General features: G+C 34.3%; 1 protein-coding gene across 2 annotated transcripts in view; it reads right to left on the bottom strand.

Moving 5' to 3' along the window:
* The window catches only part of NLGN4X (neuroligin 4 X-linked), a gene marked incomplete at both ends in the record, with an annotated part of 129245 nt that overhangs the window by 78116 nt on the left and 33321 nt on the right, over positions 1-17808 (bottom strand). The window contains 2 exons of one of the 2 annotated variants that reach the window (XM_082483534.1): positions 1279-1431; positions 4982-5041. In XM_082483534.1, coding sequence (XP_082339660.1) covers positions 1279-1431; positions 4982-5041 — 213 coding nt within the window. The remainder of the gene's footprint in view (positions 1-1278; positions 1432-4981; positions 5042-17808) is intronic. The other variant, XM_082483535.1, reaches the window with a different exon arrangement.

The raw sequence follows: 17808 nt of genomic DNA, 5'->3' as shown, positions 1-17808 counted from the left end.
TTTGTATTTAAACAAGAGTCAAAATCAGGGACAAGAAAAAATTCTCAGTACTCTGCTGATCTAGAACATTGCTGAAACACATTAACCACATTGATAGATAACTTAGTAAAAGAAGTTTCCTGTGTTCCAAAATAACACATGCCAAGAATATAGATCAGACTTGCTATCAAGTAAAACAAGATTAAAAATATTTGTAAAAGACATTCTAAACAAAAAATAGCAACAAAACAAAACAAAAACATTACTGTACTTTACCTTGTGTATCTAAAGTGCTTGAAATATGAGCATTCTAGCAGTCTATGTGCTATTCTGTACCAACCATATGCTTTTCCATTAAGACAAAAAGCATTTCTAATATCTGCTATTATGAGCAAATTTTCAGCTAAATTTTCTGTGGATAAGTAGAACTTAAATAAATAAACCTTCATTTGGAGAAAAGCCTGGTACATGCAAACATCCAGGAGTTAGAATCACAGAGAAAGCAGAAAAGATTTTTGTTCTGTTGCTATGGATCTAAATTTATTTTGTTATTAAATCTAATGCTGACAGAAGAATGTTTATAGTGGCAAGAAGATGCAGCTCTTGTTCTGTTTGAAAGACAGAAGTATTAATCTCTTTCAATATTATAATTTGTGACGATGGAGTTCCTTATATTTAGGAAGATAATTTTACATCACTCTTTGAAACCCCTTGATTCCATATTACCTGCAACATAAATTCCATCAGTGTATATAGCCTGTTTTGTCTGTATTATCTCTACATCTTCTGCCCTAAAAACCAATTTGCATACAAAAATAATAAATACAAGTAAATAGTAATATTTTTCTCTCTTCCTTCCAATATAAACTGTTTTGAAACTGGAGAATATTCATTCTTGACTAATTTTCTTCTTCTTTTTTTTTTTTTTTTACATGGAATTGAGAAGATTTTAATGAGAAAAAGATACAAGTTCTCAAAACTTGTTAAATCACTGAGCCAAGAGCAAATATGATGTGATGACAAATTTAACATAAACCAGCACTAACATAATTATAGATGTCCAATCATTTTTGTCTAAGGTGAAGGCAGCTGTCAAAAAGAAGGGGACATGTGGCCTAGATCAGTTTCCATAAAGTATTGAACAGAATTCAAAATGAATATAATACAGTCAAACTATCCACCGGCAAGAACGTTCTTTTTTAAAAACAAAACTGGCCTAAGGATCTATGATCCATCAGTAGATAAATTAAGCAATAACATATTTATATGCAGTTGGAGATGAAGAAAAGAATCACTTACCTAAAACCCCCAGCCTGTAATTGAGAGTGACAACAATGACATTTCCATAACTTGCGAGAATGCTGCCATCAATCATATTTCCAGTACCCTCCATGTAAGATCCACCATGGATGTAGACCATAACGGGTTTCTTGCTGTTCTGATCATGAATGTCTGAAAAAATTCAAGTAAGGAAAACATAATAAAGTAATAAAAAAGTAATGAAATATGGCATTAGCAATTTATAAAAGTGCTGAAAATATTCTTAATTCCTATGTTTTCTATTTCATCACCACCACTTTAATCAGCTAGTTTATGCGGTTCAGGATCATCCTATAGGACTAATATTTATGCTTTGAATACCTCTCTTGGTTACTTCAAATACTATTTCCTCTGAAATGTTTTCAGAATGCTTGAAATGCCTTCAATACTACACGGAATTTGCTTTGAATATGAATGTCTAAAAGCCTAAAGAGAAATATCAAATTATGGAATAATCTTGATTATTTTTTAGAATATTCTTATTCAGGTATATGTTAATTTAGAAGTATCTCTACATTTAATAATAAAATTGCAATATTACATATTTTCCCATTTCTTACTGAGACATAATTGTTGAAATTATATTCCCAATAGTTCAGTAAGAGATAATATCACAAAATCAAATTGTTCTGATAGGAGTAAAGATAGTAAATCGTTCCTCCTTTCAAAAAGCCTAGAAGTTAAAAAACAAAGAGAATTTCTGTGAATTCTTGGCCCATATTTTTATATTTAAAGCAAAAGATGTCTTTTGTGTTGTACTTTTCCTTGTTGTGGTAGCTAAGCCTTAAAGAACAACCTTGAATTAATGCCCCTTATTGGTACGTCTGGTCTTTTGTATAAGCAGGAAAGTTCTTGACTACTTTCAAACAGATAGAGAGCTGAGTCTTTATTTCTAAATGAAAGTTAAATGAAATTGATAGCAATATTTTTATACTTCAGAGTGAGTTATAAAGATGCACTAATCAATGATTCGGGAAACATTTAGGACTGGATTCATATCTCTTCCTCTAATAATGAAAAAGTTAGGCTCCTAACTCCAGGGATGGTTCAGACTACCTGAATTAGGAATTTATCTTCTCTACAGAAACAGTGGGAACAAGGGCTAAGCTCATTTAAAAAGAAAAGGGCTTTCAGCAAGCTGCTGTTAGATATATATAATTTTTACAAATAATTCAGTGAAACTGCATGTGGAATAGGAGCACTTCTTTCAATCATGTAGTACAACATACAAGGGAAAGCAGAGCCTCTGACTATTAAAAAAAAAAGTTGTGTTCCCTTTTGGGTGGGATAGGCATATATTGAACAGTGGAAAAGGGAAGTGGAGGAAGAAAAAGCTCAGTTAAATACCTAGAGGTAGGGGACATGGTTTGAAAGCCTTCCAAAAATCTTCCCTCTCCTCTGGTTTGTTAGGAAATACTCAAAGATACCAAAAGTGTGATCAGCAACGAGTCAACACATACGTAATATTTTGTATATGTGGAACTCATTTGGGCATATTTAAAGGTAAATTATGACTGGTAATATTCCTATCACCCACTTTTACTTTACTTATGTGTATGCACTAGCCTCAATATCAAAAATTGCCAGCTCAGTGCAGGGAACATAGGCTTCAACGTACACCTGGTCAGTTGTCAGAGTTGAAGGCTTCTCACAGAATCCACCGTCTTTACATAAAAAGACACATACTTTACATGTTTTATTTTATGTGTTATACCTGAGCAGCAGAACAAACTGTTTTGTGATAAGATCTTTTTAATTGTTGTGACTATAACAGTAATGCAGCCATTAAACAGATCATATAAAGCAATGAGGTACATTCTAGTGGATGTATTTTTTTTTTTTTTATTCTCAGCATTTTTGGCAAAGTACATGAAAGTGTTTAATCTGTGAAAGCTCAGCTAAGCCCTCAAAAAATTATTTAATACAATTATTTGTGTTACTGAATTACCTTTCCCTTCTCTCTCCAAAGTGTCATGGCATGATTTGTTGTATCTAATCTTTCCTTATTACATAGCACTACCTCAGGGTTGAATCTTTCACTGCTGAATTCAGTAGGAGGTTTCCTCTTCCCCTTCAATGGGAACGTGATTAGCTTCAACATAACAGAAATGAGATCCATGTTTTGTGTGCTTAGATCTACAGTGGATGCCCTTGATAATCACGACACTATAATGTTTTATAATGTTTTAAGAAGTCTGAATAATAATGTATTCATAATCCAATATCTATCTTTTTAAAATTAATTTTGGTTTTGGTTGCTACCCATCTTTTGGTTTAAAATTAACTATCGAATTTGGTATAGCAAATGATGATACCGTAATTTGAAAAAAAGTATACATGGTACAGAAATAGAAAGTAATATTCAGAAAATAACAGTAATTTTGGAGTATTCTGCACAGCATTTTTGTGTTATAAGAAATAGTGTAATTCAGCAATGAAGGTGGTACAGTAGAGGGCAACCAGTGTGAATCAAAGACCAGAGATTTTTATTACGGTACTTTATATAGGGATAGAATAGCTACAATTGAGCTGAACTCCCAGGAAAAGAGGAGATAGCATCCTCACTGCAGTATGTGTGATTGTAAGGGGAACAGAGAGGACAAATGTTTCAAAGTTATTTGAACTGATGTCAGATAGAAGAAAATAGGAAAAAAGACATAGATTAACACTTTGGACTGGCCAAGCATGAAAGGAATAAGAAACACATTGCTCCAAAAACAGACCAATAAACTACCTAAGGTTGTTATTTTCTCAATTAATGTGAAAATATTTTTCTTAATTTGGTAAATGTATAAAGTAAAATAAACTGTCAGTGTAACTTTAATGAAAAGGAAGGGTGAGAAAAGAGGAGGATTTCATGACTTCTTTCTATTTTGGTGCATCCTAAATAGCTTTGCTGTGCCAAGACAAGAAATAGTATTTCCTTGTAAAACTTTTTTGGGGGTTCTTCACTCTGAACTTTAACATTTCCTTTCAGGGAATCCAATCCAACTCTGAAAGAAGTCAATGAAAGTAATTGTCATTGATTTCAGTGGGAATGTGGTCAGAGTCAGAACGAATGTATCTCAAATGCTAGCTGATTACAGGAAAGAACAATAAAGCAACATCAACAGCTTCCTTTATTTTTGTGTCCTGAAATAAACCACATCCTGTGAGAATAAAATAAGTAAGGAAATTAAAATAGCAAAAACAAAGCACAATTCAACTGCATCAATGTACAGCATGTGCACTGGGGAAAGTGGAAGTGAAAGGAAGGATATATGTCAGCTTTTTCATGAATTTCAAACAGGTGAATTTATAAAATGTGTAGGAGGGAAAAGAGCACATGCATGTTTTTAAATTCCATTTTTTTCAACCTAAGGAAGAACAAGGGGGAAAAAGTATGTGGTTTCAAATAATATTTATGTTACTGACCTCACACATATTTAGGAATAACCTTTACACCTATGTCACAGGGGAACTGTAGTCATCTATATGGTAATTTGGATTTTAAAAAGAAAAACAATGAAAGTAATTTCTAAAGAAGAAAATAAAGAAGTACACTGAAGTGTGCTTCTGCAGATAAGAACTAAAAATCATGTTGAAATAACAGCAATAACAATAACAATAATAATAACTATAATAAAAATTAAAAAGTTTATGTTCATGCATCAGGGTCGAGCTTTGAAAAAACAAAAAATACCTTCATCTTCACCACGATCATTACTGGTTATATCATCTGCGCTTTTCTTTGTGTTGGCTCCTGGGATCATAGTGAGGAGGAGAATAAAGGGAAAAAAGAGAATTCAAAAACAGCAGGTTCTCAAAAATAAAAAAACACTAGTACAAAAAAAAAAAAGAAAAATGTAACAAAAATGTCAAAATCTGTTACATTTGAACTTGAAAAACAAAAAAAATGCAAACTGCACATAAACATAAAATGTCAAGAAGAACAAATTGAAAATATTTGAAAAAATGTATAGAATTCTGTGACAATGCAGTTACTTCAGTTAAAAGTGATTTCTGCAAAAACAAAATTAATGTGCTATTAAAAAAGAATAATATGAACCAAAAAAGTATATTAAAAATTTACCAAATTATGGTTTCTACATAAGAAATGCAATTTATTTCATTCTGTTCTGTAACCTTGAAGAAATAATGCCTTCAGTCACTATCTTCAATGGCTTAACAGTTTATTCATCCTCATTAGGATTTATTACAAATTAGCCACAACCTGAATTTTAGATGGAACCAATGCAAATAAAATTATCATTGTGTCACACAACTTGAATGGACCAAGACAAACCATAAAGACCTCCTTTAAATTTAACCTTGTTTCCCATATAAACAAAGAGATATTTTAAACAGTAGACTGTAAACAAAGGTGAAACAGAATTGAGTCATTCGCAGACATGAAATTGGTCCAAAAGTAGCCTTGGTTCATAAGATACCACATTTCATGCTCTTTAGAAAAATCTAGAAATTAACTGAAAACTGTTACTTACCATGATATAGAACTTGCACTTTTTTATTAGAAGATTTAGTAAAGAATACATTTTAATTTCTATTCAACATTCTTTTTCAAAATGCTTTTGAGGTGGTATACATGCACACAGACACACACACACATACACACACATGTCCTACATGCCATGTCCTGTGCTTATGGGAGCAAGGGGAAATAAACATAACTTTCCCCACCCCTCTCCTTGGGCAATACTTCTGTTTTCTGACTGAAAAAAGAATGACACTAACCTATCCTTGCACCCGGCATTTCATTATACTGTGCTTACTCCTGTAGCAAGTAGCCCTCTGTAATGTAAAAGGTTACTTGGTAAAGAGTGAAACATGGAAACTCAATTTCTAAGTTAGTTTAGAAACGAAGTATGGCTACTAAACAAATAAAATGGTCTAAGTGACCACTCGAACAATTTTTTTTTTTCCTGAATTGTCTTTATTTGGAAGTGTGTTTTCAAGCCACACTGAAAAAGAACAGTATACTTCATTAACTTGGTCATGTATGAGTTTGTGTACGAAGTCTGAATATGTCATAGAGATATCACATTTAGCTAAAATAATTATTTTATTCCTTCCTTTTATTCTGCTATTTAAAATGTCCCTATATCCTTCAAATTCAAGGTTTCAAGTAAATCTTAGTCCATGACTGTAAGTAAGAAAGCCAGAACATGGTTAATTGTTACTGAAGTACTTAAGATATGTCAATATATGCAGTTTGGGGCATATATTTGTGCACAGTTTTGCTTGTCTTCTTGATACAGACAGAATACAGGTTTTCCATAGAAATTTTCTGGAAAAACTGCTGTTATTATATATGCAGTAATGGTCATTAGTGAGTCAAAATGTGAAAAGCAGTGGCTGAGACTCCGTCTCCACACAAAGCTCGCATCTTCCATGCAGTTGTACACATGTTACTGTGTATGTAGTACATGAATGGTTTCAATTATGTATATTCAGTAAATAATTAACTAGGCAAAATATCACTGCCAATGAAATACAGGTGTTGTCTAATCTACCAATTTCTTTGAGAAATGATAGATACAGGCTCTAAATCTCAGTCACCATTGCAGTTTTGCCCTTTTTTTAATACTTTTCCAGATCAGTTTTAGCCCCATGAAGTTTGAATCCTTTCTCAAGCACTACACAAATAAAATTAATTTTATATTTAGCTAAACCAAGCACTTCACCACAAAGTGCCCATAATCTACTCTTGATTCAGGTAAAATATTGCAAAATAATATTCATAGAAAATAAATCCAAACTAGAAAACACATAAAAGAAGAATTTTTGATCTTAGTTACCCCAGTAAGGTTGTCCTCTAATTGTGTGATAAAAAAATATGATCATCATATGCCAAACATAAAACCAACTACCACATATCATTCCTATGAATTAAAAAAAAACAAAAACAAAAACAAAAAAAACCAAATCAATGTGACCATATATATTGCCTGTAGACAAAATCTGTATGTGTAGTTATTTAGATTGTAATCCACATTTGAAGTACTTTGAGTGAAAGGAGATGTGTCCCAAAATATTGTAGTTCAGCTACTATCCCCCCAAAAATCATCAATATATATATCTATCTGTAACACATTGAAAAGATTTTCTCTCTAATGCAATTCCTGAAGCAACTCTGTTTCAGAACAGTGTTATTCTTTTCTTTGGAAAGAACAACACAGTGTGAATTTAGAAAATGTCACCATACCAGGCTACTAGATGTGATGAGCCACAAATATCACATAAAACAGGTATGTGACATAAGGTTATCTGTAATATTTGAAAAATTCTTTATTTCACTTTTTCATTCTTCACAGCTTGACGAAATCATGGAGCAAACAATTTTCAGAACAACTTAATAAAATTTTAAAATGTATTTAATTACAATGTGAGTGGGAAACACTGTTTCTCCTACATGTTGTGGAACAGTCTTTCAATTGTCTATTGGTAACTGAAATATACTTTTATTACTAAGTTCTTGGGTGTGAGGGGTTTTTAAATTCATTTTGAGATCTGATAAAATGGATTACAGCAATAAGTTCTCAAACTGTGTTTCTGTGTTCCTACCACGTTAGATTTTTTTCATACTGGGGGTACTATCCATAGAATCATAGAATCATTGAATCCTTTAGGTTGGAAAAGACCGTTAAGGTCATTGAGTCCAACCATTAACCTAACACTGCCAAGTCACACTAAACCAGGTCCACAAGCACTACATCTACAGGTCTTTTAAATACCTCCAGGGCTGGTGACTCAACCACTTCCCTGGGCAGCCTGTTCCAATGCTTGATAACCCTTTCTGTGAAGAAATTTTTCTGAATATCCAATCTAAACCTCACCCAGCACAACTTGAGGCTGTTTCCTCTTGTCCTATCACTTGTTACTTGGGAAAAGAGACCAACCCCCACCTTGCTACAACCTCCTTTCAGGTAGTAGTAGAGAGCAATAAGGTCTCCCCTACAACTCCTCTTCTCCAGACTAAACAACCCCATTTCCCTCAGCCTCTCCTCATAAGACTTGTGCTCTAGACCCTTCACCAGCTTTGTTGCTCTTCTTTGGACATGCTCCAGCACCTCCACGTCTTTCTTGTAGCAAGGGGCACAAAAACTAACACAGTATTTGAGGTGTGGCCTCAACAGTGCCGAGTACAGGGGGATGATCCCATTACAGGATTGTCCCTTCTGCAGTCTTAGAAGTGTTTACTCACTCATCCTACACAAAACATAGATGGTAAATCTTAATAGCGCTCCTGGAACTAGAAGTAGAGCAGAGAGCAGGGCAGATAGTGGTGGTGATCTAGTACATTAAAGACTGAATTTCAATATCTGTATTGACCTACTTGGGGTTTGACTGGCGTACTTGGTTTGCAAGGTTTGTGTTTCACTTCTCAAAAGTAAAAAGTGTTCTTTTCTTTATCAAAGAAAAATATTTCAAAATGTTAAGAGGATGGGAAATTATTTTCTAAATGTTCAAGGCAGGAACCATTTAATTTATTAAATATGTTGTAGATATCATAACTCTACTGAAGACTACATTTGTATAGAAGTTTTTTTTTTTTAGAAAGTTCTAAGAGGCCTTACTGTTAATGACAACTAGAAAAAGAAGTGCCTTCATACATAACATATATATTAAATGCCAGGTGACCTCTTTTCATTTGTTCCATTCATTGCTGAGTGAAAAATGCATGGTGTAATTCCTTACTGAACAGTGTCAAACTACTTTTGTAAAGGGGTTTTGCATGCCAGAAAATTTTTCCTTTTTTTTTTTTTAAGGATATAGTGTGATAGTACAGATACAGAATAATGTAGGCATATATGAGGCAGCTCCAGTGCCATTCAACGTAGCCATAATAAAGCAGGGTTTCATGTAGGCTGCTTTTTTGCTCCCTAAGAAGCTCTATGCACAATGCAGTTGTAAACTTTAATTTACTAAGCCTCTCTCTCTAAAAGTTTTTCATTCTGAACCACTTACCCGTGTGCTTTTAAAAGAAACTTGATTTCATTTATCTATGGATGTAAAGTCACCTTGTATTCCCAGATTCATTTTTGATGCTGCGCATACATCTACCACAAATGAAGAAGTCACCCCACTGTAAGCACACCCTTTGGCTCACGTTTTCTTTGATAATGAATAAAAATCTCATTCAGAAACAGATTTTCTTGGGTTGCAAGTCTTCCCAGATGTATTCACAATTTATCCTACATCTTTCTCCATTCAGATAATATGTATCGTGTATATATAATGTAGTCAAGTCCCATGCAGGCAGTTTACCAGTGCTTGCATTTTAGTTATCCATTCTGATGCCTCTAATGGCAGCAAAAAATTATCAATTACTGCTTAAGCTGATGCCATTTCTTTGCATTTTATATGTAATTGCTCCATCTGTCACACAGTATACCTTTTGACTCCATTTAATTTTGGGAAAGCGCTCAGTTTTCAGAAATCTCACAGCACATTATTAGTTGTATGACCTCCCAGTTTCACATAGAGCATGCTCAACATTCTGGAAACTTCCAGCTCAAACCAGATTAATATAAGTTTCAATAGTCATTCTCTCAATGATATGTCTTGTTTATACAGCAATTTCAACAGATCTCTAAAGCTCTTGGTTTGCCATCCCATGAGAACTATTATAATTTTACAATCAGCTTGAGTCAACAGTTCATTACTGTCTCGAGGGAGCAACAAGAAAGCAGAATTGTCCTTTCTGCATTTCTCCCAAGACTGGTGGGTTAGCTTTACTTTGAGCATCACTTAGTGCACAAACTTTAAGTCATTTCATGACCAAAAAGAGGGGTCTATCAGTGGGGCAGTTTGGTTGTCATAACACTGTCCCTGGCTCATGGCTATGGCCAAGGCTCTCCAGCTACCTTCATAGCTGTCCCAAGAAGTTCTCATTTGGCAGCTGAAAATCAAAAGAGGCATTTGGCATTTCAAATAAAAGCAGAGGGAAATTATTACTGAGAACTACAGCTTGTCAAAATGTCTTAGAGGTTGACTGTGTATCACCTGTATTAGAAGAGATCACAAAGAAAGGCAACAAATCTATCTATATACCTGTATGTTGATTTATATTGGAGAAAGAGAAATATACACATATTGTCTAGATTTAAACAACCATTATTTCTTAATTATTTATTGAATACTGGCAACAGGTGTGCAGTTGCATTGGGTTGTATACATAAGTGCAAATATATACACATACGCGTACATGAAAATGTTCTATATAGATAAAAGTCTTTCAGACAGCACAGCTTTATTCTCTGGCACTCCCTTCCCATAATGATGTTAAAATGAAATTATAATCTGTCAACAGTGTGCATAACTCCAGCAAACAGCCACATTCAATGATTTCAAAGCAGTCCTTAGCCATAAATTAGATGCCTTTTACCTCTCTTCTAAATAATAAGAAGACTTACATTCCTATTGTTCTAGGTAGTTCTTGACGTGGAAGCCTATGAAAGCTCAGAAATTTACTTACATTTGTCTGCATTATATTTGTTTGGTTTCCTGTTAATTCCTATATTATCATTGAATAGCAGAAGACACATGATTACAGTGGTTGTTATTCTGATACCGATAACAACAAAACCAACAAAACCATTTGGGTTGCAACTGCGAGCTCTGTATAGCAGCAACATTTAACTAAAGAACAAATAACATAATTGAATTTTTGTTCATAATGACTCCAGCTGCAACACACACAAGACAAAAATCTCCCAAATTCCAGATGACAGCAAATGTGTAGGTGCTGCTGTATAGCCAGGAAATGTTTCCTTTCAAGAAAAGAGAATTAAATGACAATTTTGGGTTATATTTGAAATTGGATGGACTGTAGGAAAATACAACAAAAATCCCTAAAGAGTTTTGTGTTCCATGCATTAGAGAGGATTAAAACAAAAAGAAAATGCTATTTCACAAGCTTCTTTCAAATAGTTTAGACAACTGGTAAAAAAATCTACACAGACACTTATACTGAAAAACAAAAACTCTAAGGTTGAAAAAGGAGTTGCATAAAAAAATTCTAGTTACCTCAGTGCTGTACTCTTCGTTGTCTATAGCTTTCAATTACATAATTACACATACCTTTGTTTTCAGAAAAAAAATGTTTGCACCTCTCTGTGCATTAACTCTTCCATGTACAGAGAATGAAAGTGGGATGAAATTCTTAATATTTTACAAATGGCAGTACTGTGTATACTGTTCCTCACAAATAAAGACAGAAATAATGGCTACTCCATGCCCTAAATTATATGCTTCCCACAACCCGTTTTTCTGGACAACAATAAGTGCATTAAATCAGTCCATCACTTAGTTTCACATGCTTTAAATGTGGCTATATCTTCCTACAGGTTAATACAGGGCGATGGAACATATTAGGTGTCACACAGAGTGACTATGCTGTCCCATTTAGTTCCACAGAAAGATACAAGCACTTTTGAAAACTAGAAAAGTTGTGGTAATAATTATTTACTACTGTTTAACAAGAGTTATTAGTTATGTGGTTGATATGGGAGTTCCTTTCTTTACAACTTTATTCCACACCAGTATGTTGATATAAATTCATCTCAGTGAAGAAAATATAATATTCACGCAGATTTCAGAGTAGGAAAAATCTTCAAACTGTCTGTATAGATGATATGTGGTCCTGATCACTTTTTAGAACAAAAAGGAGCGTACAAAAAATAGCAACAACAGCACTTGGGAGCTATGTTGCTGCATGAAGTTTTGGCCTGTCTACATTCTGATTATATTATTCTGTATTCAGCAGCTAAATGCTATTGATTCTTATTTCAAGTAAGATGAAAAAGATAAAACCTTAACTTACATAACTTCGGACAAATGGGGCATGTCTTTCCTTTTGTAAAACTTTTCAAAGCTTCCTGTATATTTCATTTTAGGAAAGTGAGCCATTCATTTTAAGATTGTTAAATATAGGTCTATGATGAAGATAAACACTGGCATTTACACTGGACACTTGTCACAGTTACTAAAAGAAACACATCCGAAAGATATTTCTTATTCTGAAAATATTTGCATTTATTTAGACCATATTTATTCATCCTGAAAAAAATTATAAATCTAATTCATTTTATCTTTCATCTTGTATTAATCTCTTTTGATACATTTTTTACCCCCCAAAATTGCTTTGAATAAAAATTACTGAGAATAATAACTTTCAATACTATTAAATCAAGGTTTAACAGATTGCATTTATTGATAATTATTAATAGAGAAATCATTATTATTTTTTAAAAATAATAACTAATCTAGAAATGAGGTAGCTACATAAATTGAGTAATAATTTTTATAAGAATTTTTGTTACGCAAGTTACACCACATCTAGAACTTAAAGTCTTCTAAAGACTGTACATTGCTTTGACAAAACTGTCTGTAATGGCTCAAAAGAAAGAAGGCATTGTGCAGCCTATCCGTTCAGTGACCTCCAACAGATAAGGGGAGTGTTTCTTGCACTTCCAGCGTAACTGAATCTGCTCTATTTGATAGAGGACTGGACTGAGCCTGCAATGCTTACTGATTGAATAATGAAAGACTCATTAAAAAGCATAAATCTACCATACAGTTATTTAAATTAATTCAGACAGAAGCACGTATTTTCCTGTACAAGCATCAGGAGGAACACTGTCAGTATGAAAGTGTGGAAGTGACCTCAAATAGCTTACATTTCTCTGCTAATTTGGTGCACTTGATGAGGTGCGAATGTAAAAATGCTAACACGTCCAAGTGCACAATACTGCTATGTAGAAGCACAGAATTTGTTTTCACCCCTCTCACCTCCCTCATCACCGAAGCCATTTTGAAATTTGGAAAAGATACCTACATGCTCCTTTCATGAATTACAACATCCAAAATATAACAATCAGTTCGAGATACTAAAATGTTTAAAAAATACTAAATGTTTAAAAATACTAAAAATGTTTAAAAAATACTAAAATGTTTAAAGATATTCTCTTTCCCTTTTTGTGTTACATGCGCTGGCTCTGTGCTGGTAAAGCTCTCAGTGCATAGTTTTCAGCATATGAGAAGTCATATTGACTTCAAAGAAAATACCAGTGTGCTTAAGCTTCAGCACTGTGATAAGGCTGGCTTCAGTCCTGTCTGAGGACCAAGAACATGAGTAAATCTACATTAAACACCACAGTAAAGATCCAAGAACGTGAGCAACCCTGGAGGATATATAAATCCCACTGCAATTTTGCCCAGAGGTATGTGTAATATACTGCCCTGGCAAGTCAGCGAATGTAAGATATGGGTGGGGAACGTTGAGCTGCAGAGGGGCATCACGTTGTTAGCATGATGATTACACTACAGTTAAGTTCCCAAGAATGTGTGGGGCTTCTAAATTAGAAGGCACAAATCAACATTTGTTACTACCAAAATTCCCAAGCCTAGATGTAACTACACTCTAGGTAATCTAGGTAACTAGTCTTTGCAGAAATAATTCAGCACTGTTGACCTAACCCAACCTATAACTAAAGGGTGGGTACTTTCAAATAAGCTAAAAAGAGTGCCTATGTCCCATTTAAAATGCATGTGAATGAATGTGTAAAAAGAAGTGAATTAACAGCCAGTTTTAATAACTGAATGTAACCGTTACACCTTCTCTGTATACAGCTGAACAACGCCAGCACATACTCTGCATTTAACAACTGTTGGTGAAGTTGTTTGTGCAAACTCTCCCTTTGGGCATTTGTAGGCACCACTGGAAGCTGTGAGCTGAATAATCAACTATTAAGAATGCCTCTAATTATCTGATGAAGCTATTTTAATTCTTCATTTTGAACACAAGCTCAATTTGCTGTTGCCTTGGAGAATTCAGGAAATAATTGTGTTTGTTATTTCAGTGGATCCTGTGAGAATGTAATTTTATTCCATTGTAATAGGTAATAGAATAGTTTGGCACCTTATTCACTTCTAATTTTGATGTTTACTGGATCTCTGACATCTTAGTTTTTATTTGGGGATCAGGGAACTGTTAGTTACAGGTAAGTAGGAGGTCTGTACAAGACAACCAGAGGAGATATATAAATTTTTTTTTTTTTTTTAGTTTTGGTTTGTTTGTTTTTTAGCACATAATCCAGTGTTTTCAATTTTTTTTTTCTGCTAGATTTCAATTACATCTTCATCTACACACAACAATGTATTTATTCCTACAGGAATTAGCAATATCAAACCAACTAAACAATTAAACTATCAAACAACTAAAATGTTAATAAAAGGAGTTAGAAATTAAAAAATAAAATAAAAGATGGGATAGAATATACTATAGCTATTTCAGCGAAAACTAGATCTAAGATGGCTATGATGAAATTCTTTATAATCTGAAATATGAACATTTAATTACTTTAATACTTCCAAAAATAGTATGTGCACAGAAAAGATTTTCCCTGGGATTGGATAGCAGATGCCTAGGAAATAAGATAGAAGCTGGAAATGAAAGTTCATTTAAACATTTTATTCATTCTCACCCATTACTGAAAACATATGTGACTTTGTTAAACAAAATTTAGTGTCCTTGTCCCAAAGATCTTACGCTATGAGAAGATACCAGCTTAAATACTGACTACGAGGGCTTCTAAATAAAATACACAGGAACCATACTTTTAAAGAAGAAAATCTTGCATTCTACTTTTTCATTTTTTCCACAGAAGGATAGTTGAAAACCACGAGACATTAGGATTGGGCCACTTAGGAAAAGTGGAAATCGATCCAAATGTCAAGATTGATTTAGAGGGTCACGAGTAAGGAGTTCATGAGCAGACCACTTCCCACGCTCACCAAGATCCTGGAAATTAAATGGAGCAGATCTTCACTTAAATAAAAAAAATCTAGAAAGAGAACAGAAATTTCTTTTATGTTCATATTATCATTTGTGAGGTTTCAGCTTGTGGCACGCAAAGTTGGCGCCTGCAGCATTAATGAGGGTTAAGCGGTTGTAGGACTTTACACATAAAATCATGAGATTATTTTGATTTTCATGAACCTGTACTAGCAACAACTTTAAAAAATACATTCATTCCATTCTAGTTGGAGCTTGAAAACACAATATTTCTGGCAATACCTTTCTGTCCTCTAATTGGTAAGATTTTTTTTGTTTTCACAGGAAAATATTAGGGAAGAGCAAAGAGGAGGGGGAAAGCAGGGACCAAAATTGCAGCATTCCACATTATTTACATTCTGACTGCTTCAAAGCATAAGCTCTTAGCATATTATAAAGCTATGAGATTTTATCTACAAATGTTAAAGTGAAACAAGGATTGTTTTGATTCATACATGCTATATAATTATGAATTATATTGAACTAGCATCAAAACAGCTAGTCAGAATCATGATTTAAACTTTCAAACTTCAACTTCACAGCATTAATCTCACCAGTATCTGATATATCTAATCTCCGTTACTTGATAATATCAGTTAGGTGGTTTTGATGCATACTGTGTTTGTGGATTATGTATTTATTCTGGTGCAATAATCTTTTCTCTATGGACAAAAATTAATGAGAATTCACATCTTGTTTTGGTTCTCCATTTTGCAATGTTCTAAGCATAGTTTATGCTTAGTATTTTCAATATTGGGGTTCATGCTTTACTCAAAATTTAGAAAGGAACTACCGTAGCTTGTCAATTATCATTAAGTGACAGAAGTAGGAAATCAGAAGGGCATAGTAAAAAGTACGACATAGTTACTACATGGCATGTACCATTTGGTACCATACAATATTATATAATGATATAATATCAATATAATATGATTTTACTATTCCACCAGAAGAAAGATACTTTGAATTTTGCATTTAACGGCAATCATATATGAACTATATAGAAAGGTATGTGAAATTATACAGCTTATGCATACAACTTCTTCTGAGAAGTCAAATTCCAGTTGTCTGTGGCTAAATCTAAATAGTTCTTGTGAAAATGAACAGGTCAAGCTTTTCTTCTTTTGGTTTATTTAAGCAATATTATTGTATGTGTGCTGATGTTAGCTGTTGTCATATGTACTTCGGTTCCTACAGAAACTTAGTACTGCATTTGTATTCAGCCGTAAAACAGATCTGAATGTTTCCTTGTCTCAATCAGTGCAATTTACAATTTAAAACACCTACCACCTATTTGAGGAAATTAACTATAATTGGCAGTTTTGCTCAGGAAAATAAGCCACTGAGCTTACGTGTGTTGAAGGTCACTGACAAAGTGAGTTAGTGAGGTTGTCAGAAGGTAGAACTGGCACAGCATCAGTCCAAACTATACCTGCCTGTATGTTGTCGTTACTCTGTCAGTCACATCACAACTGAAATACACTTACGGAAACAAAATGGAAATATTGGCACGACAACCGTCTTCCCTACCGCTAACAGCAACAACAAGAAGGTATCAGACTTAAAAACGCAACAAAAAAAGATTGCTGTGATCAAATCTCTCAGGGTATTATTTCTGTTTCTGCCTGGCATCACTGAAACCTCCTGTCCAAGCTCAAAGCCTCCTGACAAAGACTACATGGTGTAGCAGAATGAACTTACCCTGTGCCCTTGAAATTTCCCCATCATTGGATAAAGGAAAAGCTATGAATGCCACCTACCTAGACTTCTGTAAGGTCTTTGGTGTGGTTCCCCACAACATTCTTGCTGCTAAATTGGAGAGATATACATTTGATGGATGGACAGGTCAGGCTTAAAGTCAGTGGCACGATGTCCAATTGGAAACCAGTAACCAGTGGTGTCCCTCAAGGATCCCTACTGGGACCTATTTAATATCTTCATCAATGACATAGTGGGATTGAGTGCACCCTCAGCAAGTTTGCAGATGGCACCAAGCCGAGTGGTGCAATTGATTCATTAGAGGGAAGAGATGCCAATACAGAAGGACCTTGACAGGCTTGAAAACTGGGCCCAAGTGAACCTCATGAAGTTCAACATGGCCAAGTGCAAGGTCCTCCGTCTGGGTTGGGGCAACCCCCGGTATCAGTACAGGCTGGGGGATGAAGGGATTGAAAGCAGCCCTGTGGAGAAGGATCTGGGGGTACTGGTGGATGAAAAAATTGGACATGAGATGGCAATGTGCACTTGCAGCCCAGAAAGCCAATCGTACCCTTGGCTGCATAAAAGGAAGCATGGCCAGCACTACAGAGGGGTGTGTTTTTATTTTGCACATTTTCTAAAATCTATGACACATTAGTTTTGCCATATGTTTTAACAATTCTTGCAACAGTACTATGATGGGACATTCGGCAAAAGTTGCATCTAGAATTCAGTGCAAACATCTTTCTACATTTTAGCATTTAAATAAACTTTTGCTGTCACCCACGTTCTAACTCTGATGATATAATTTTCCTGGTGATCAAAGTGCATTGCCCTTCTCTATCCCATATTTACTTCACCATGTTTCATTTCAGTATCTCTTTTCACAGGTCTCTCTACATGGCTTCCCTCTCCCCTTTATTATGAATTCCTGTTGTAAAAAGCAGCTATTCCAGTAACAACTTTCAATTTGT

The sequence above is a fragment of the Vanellus vanellus genome (assembly GCF_965231255.1).
Source record: "Vanellus vanellus genome assembly, chromosome: 1".
Lineage (NCBI taxonomy): Eukaryota > Metazoa > Chordata > Aves > Charadriiformes > Charadriidae > Vanellus > Vanellus vanellus.
This window is presented reverse-complemented; position numbering and strand designations above follow the sequence as displayed.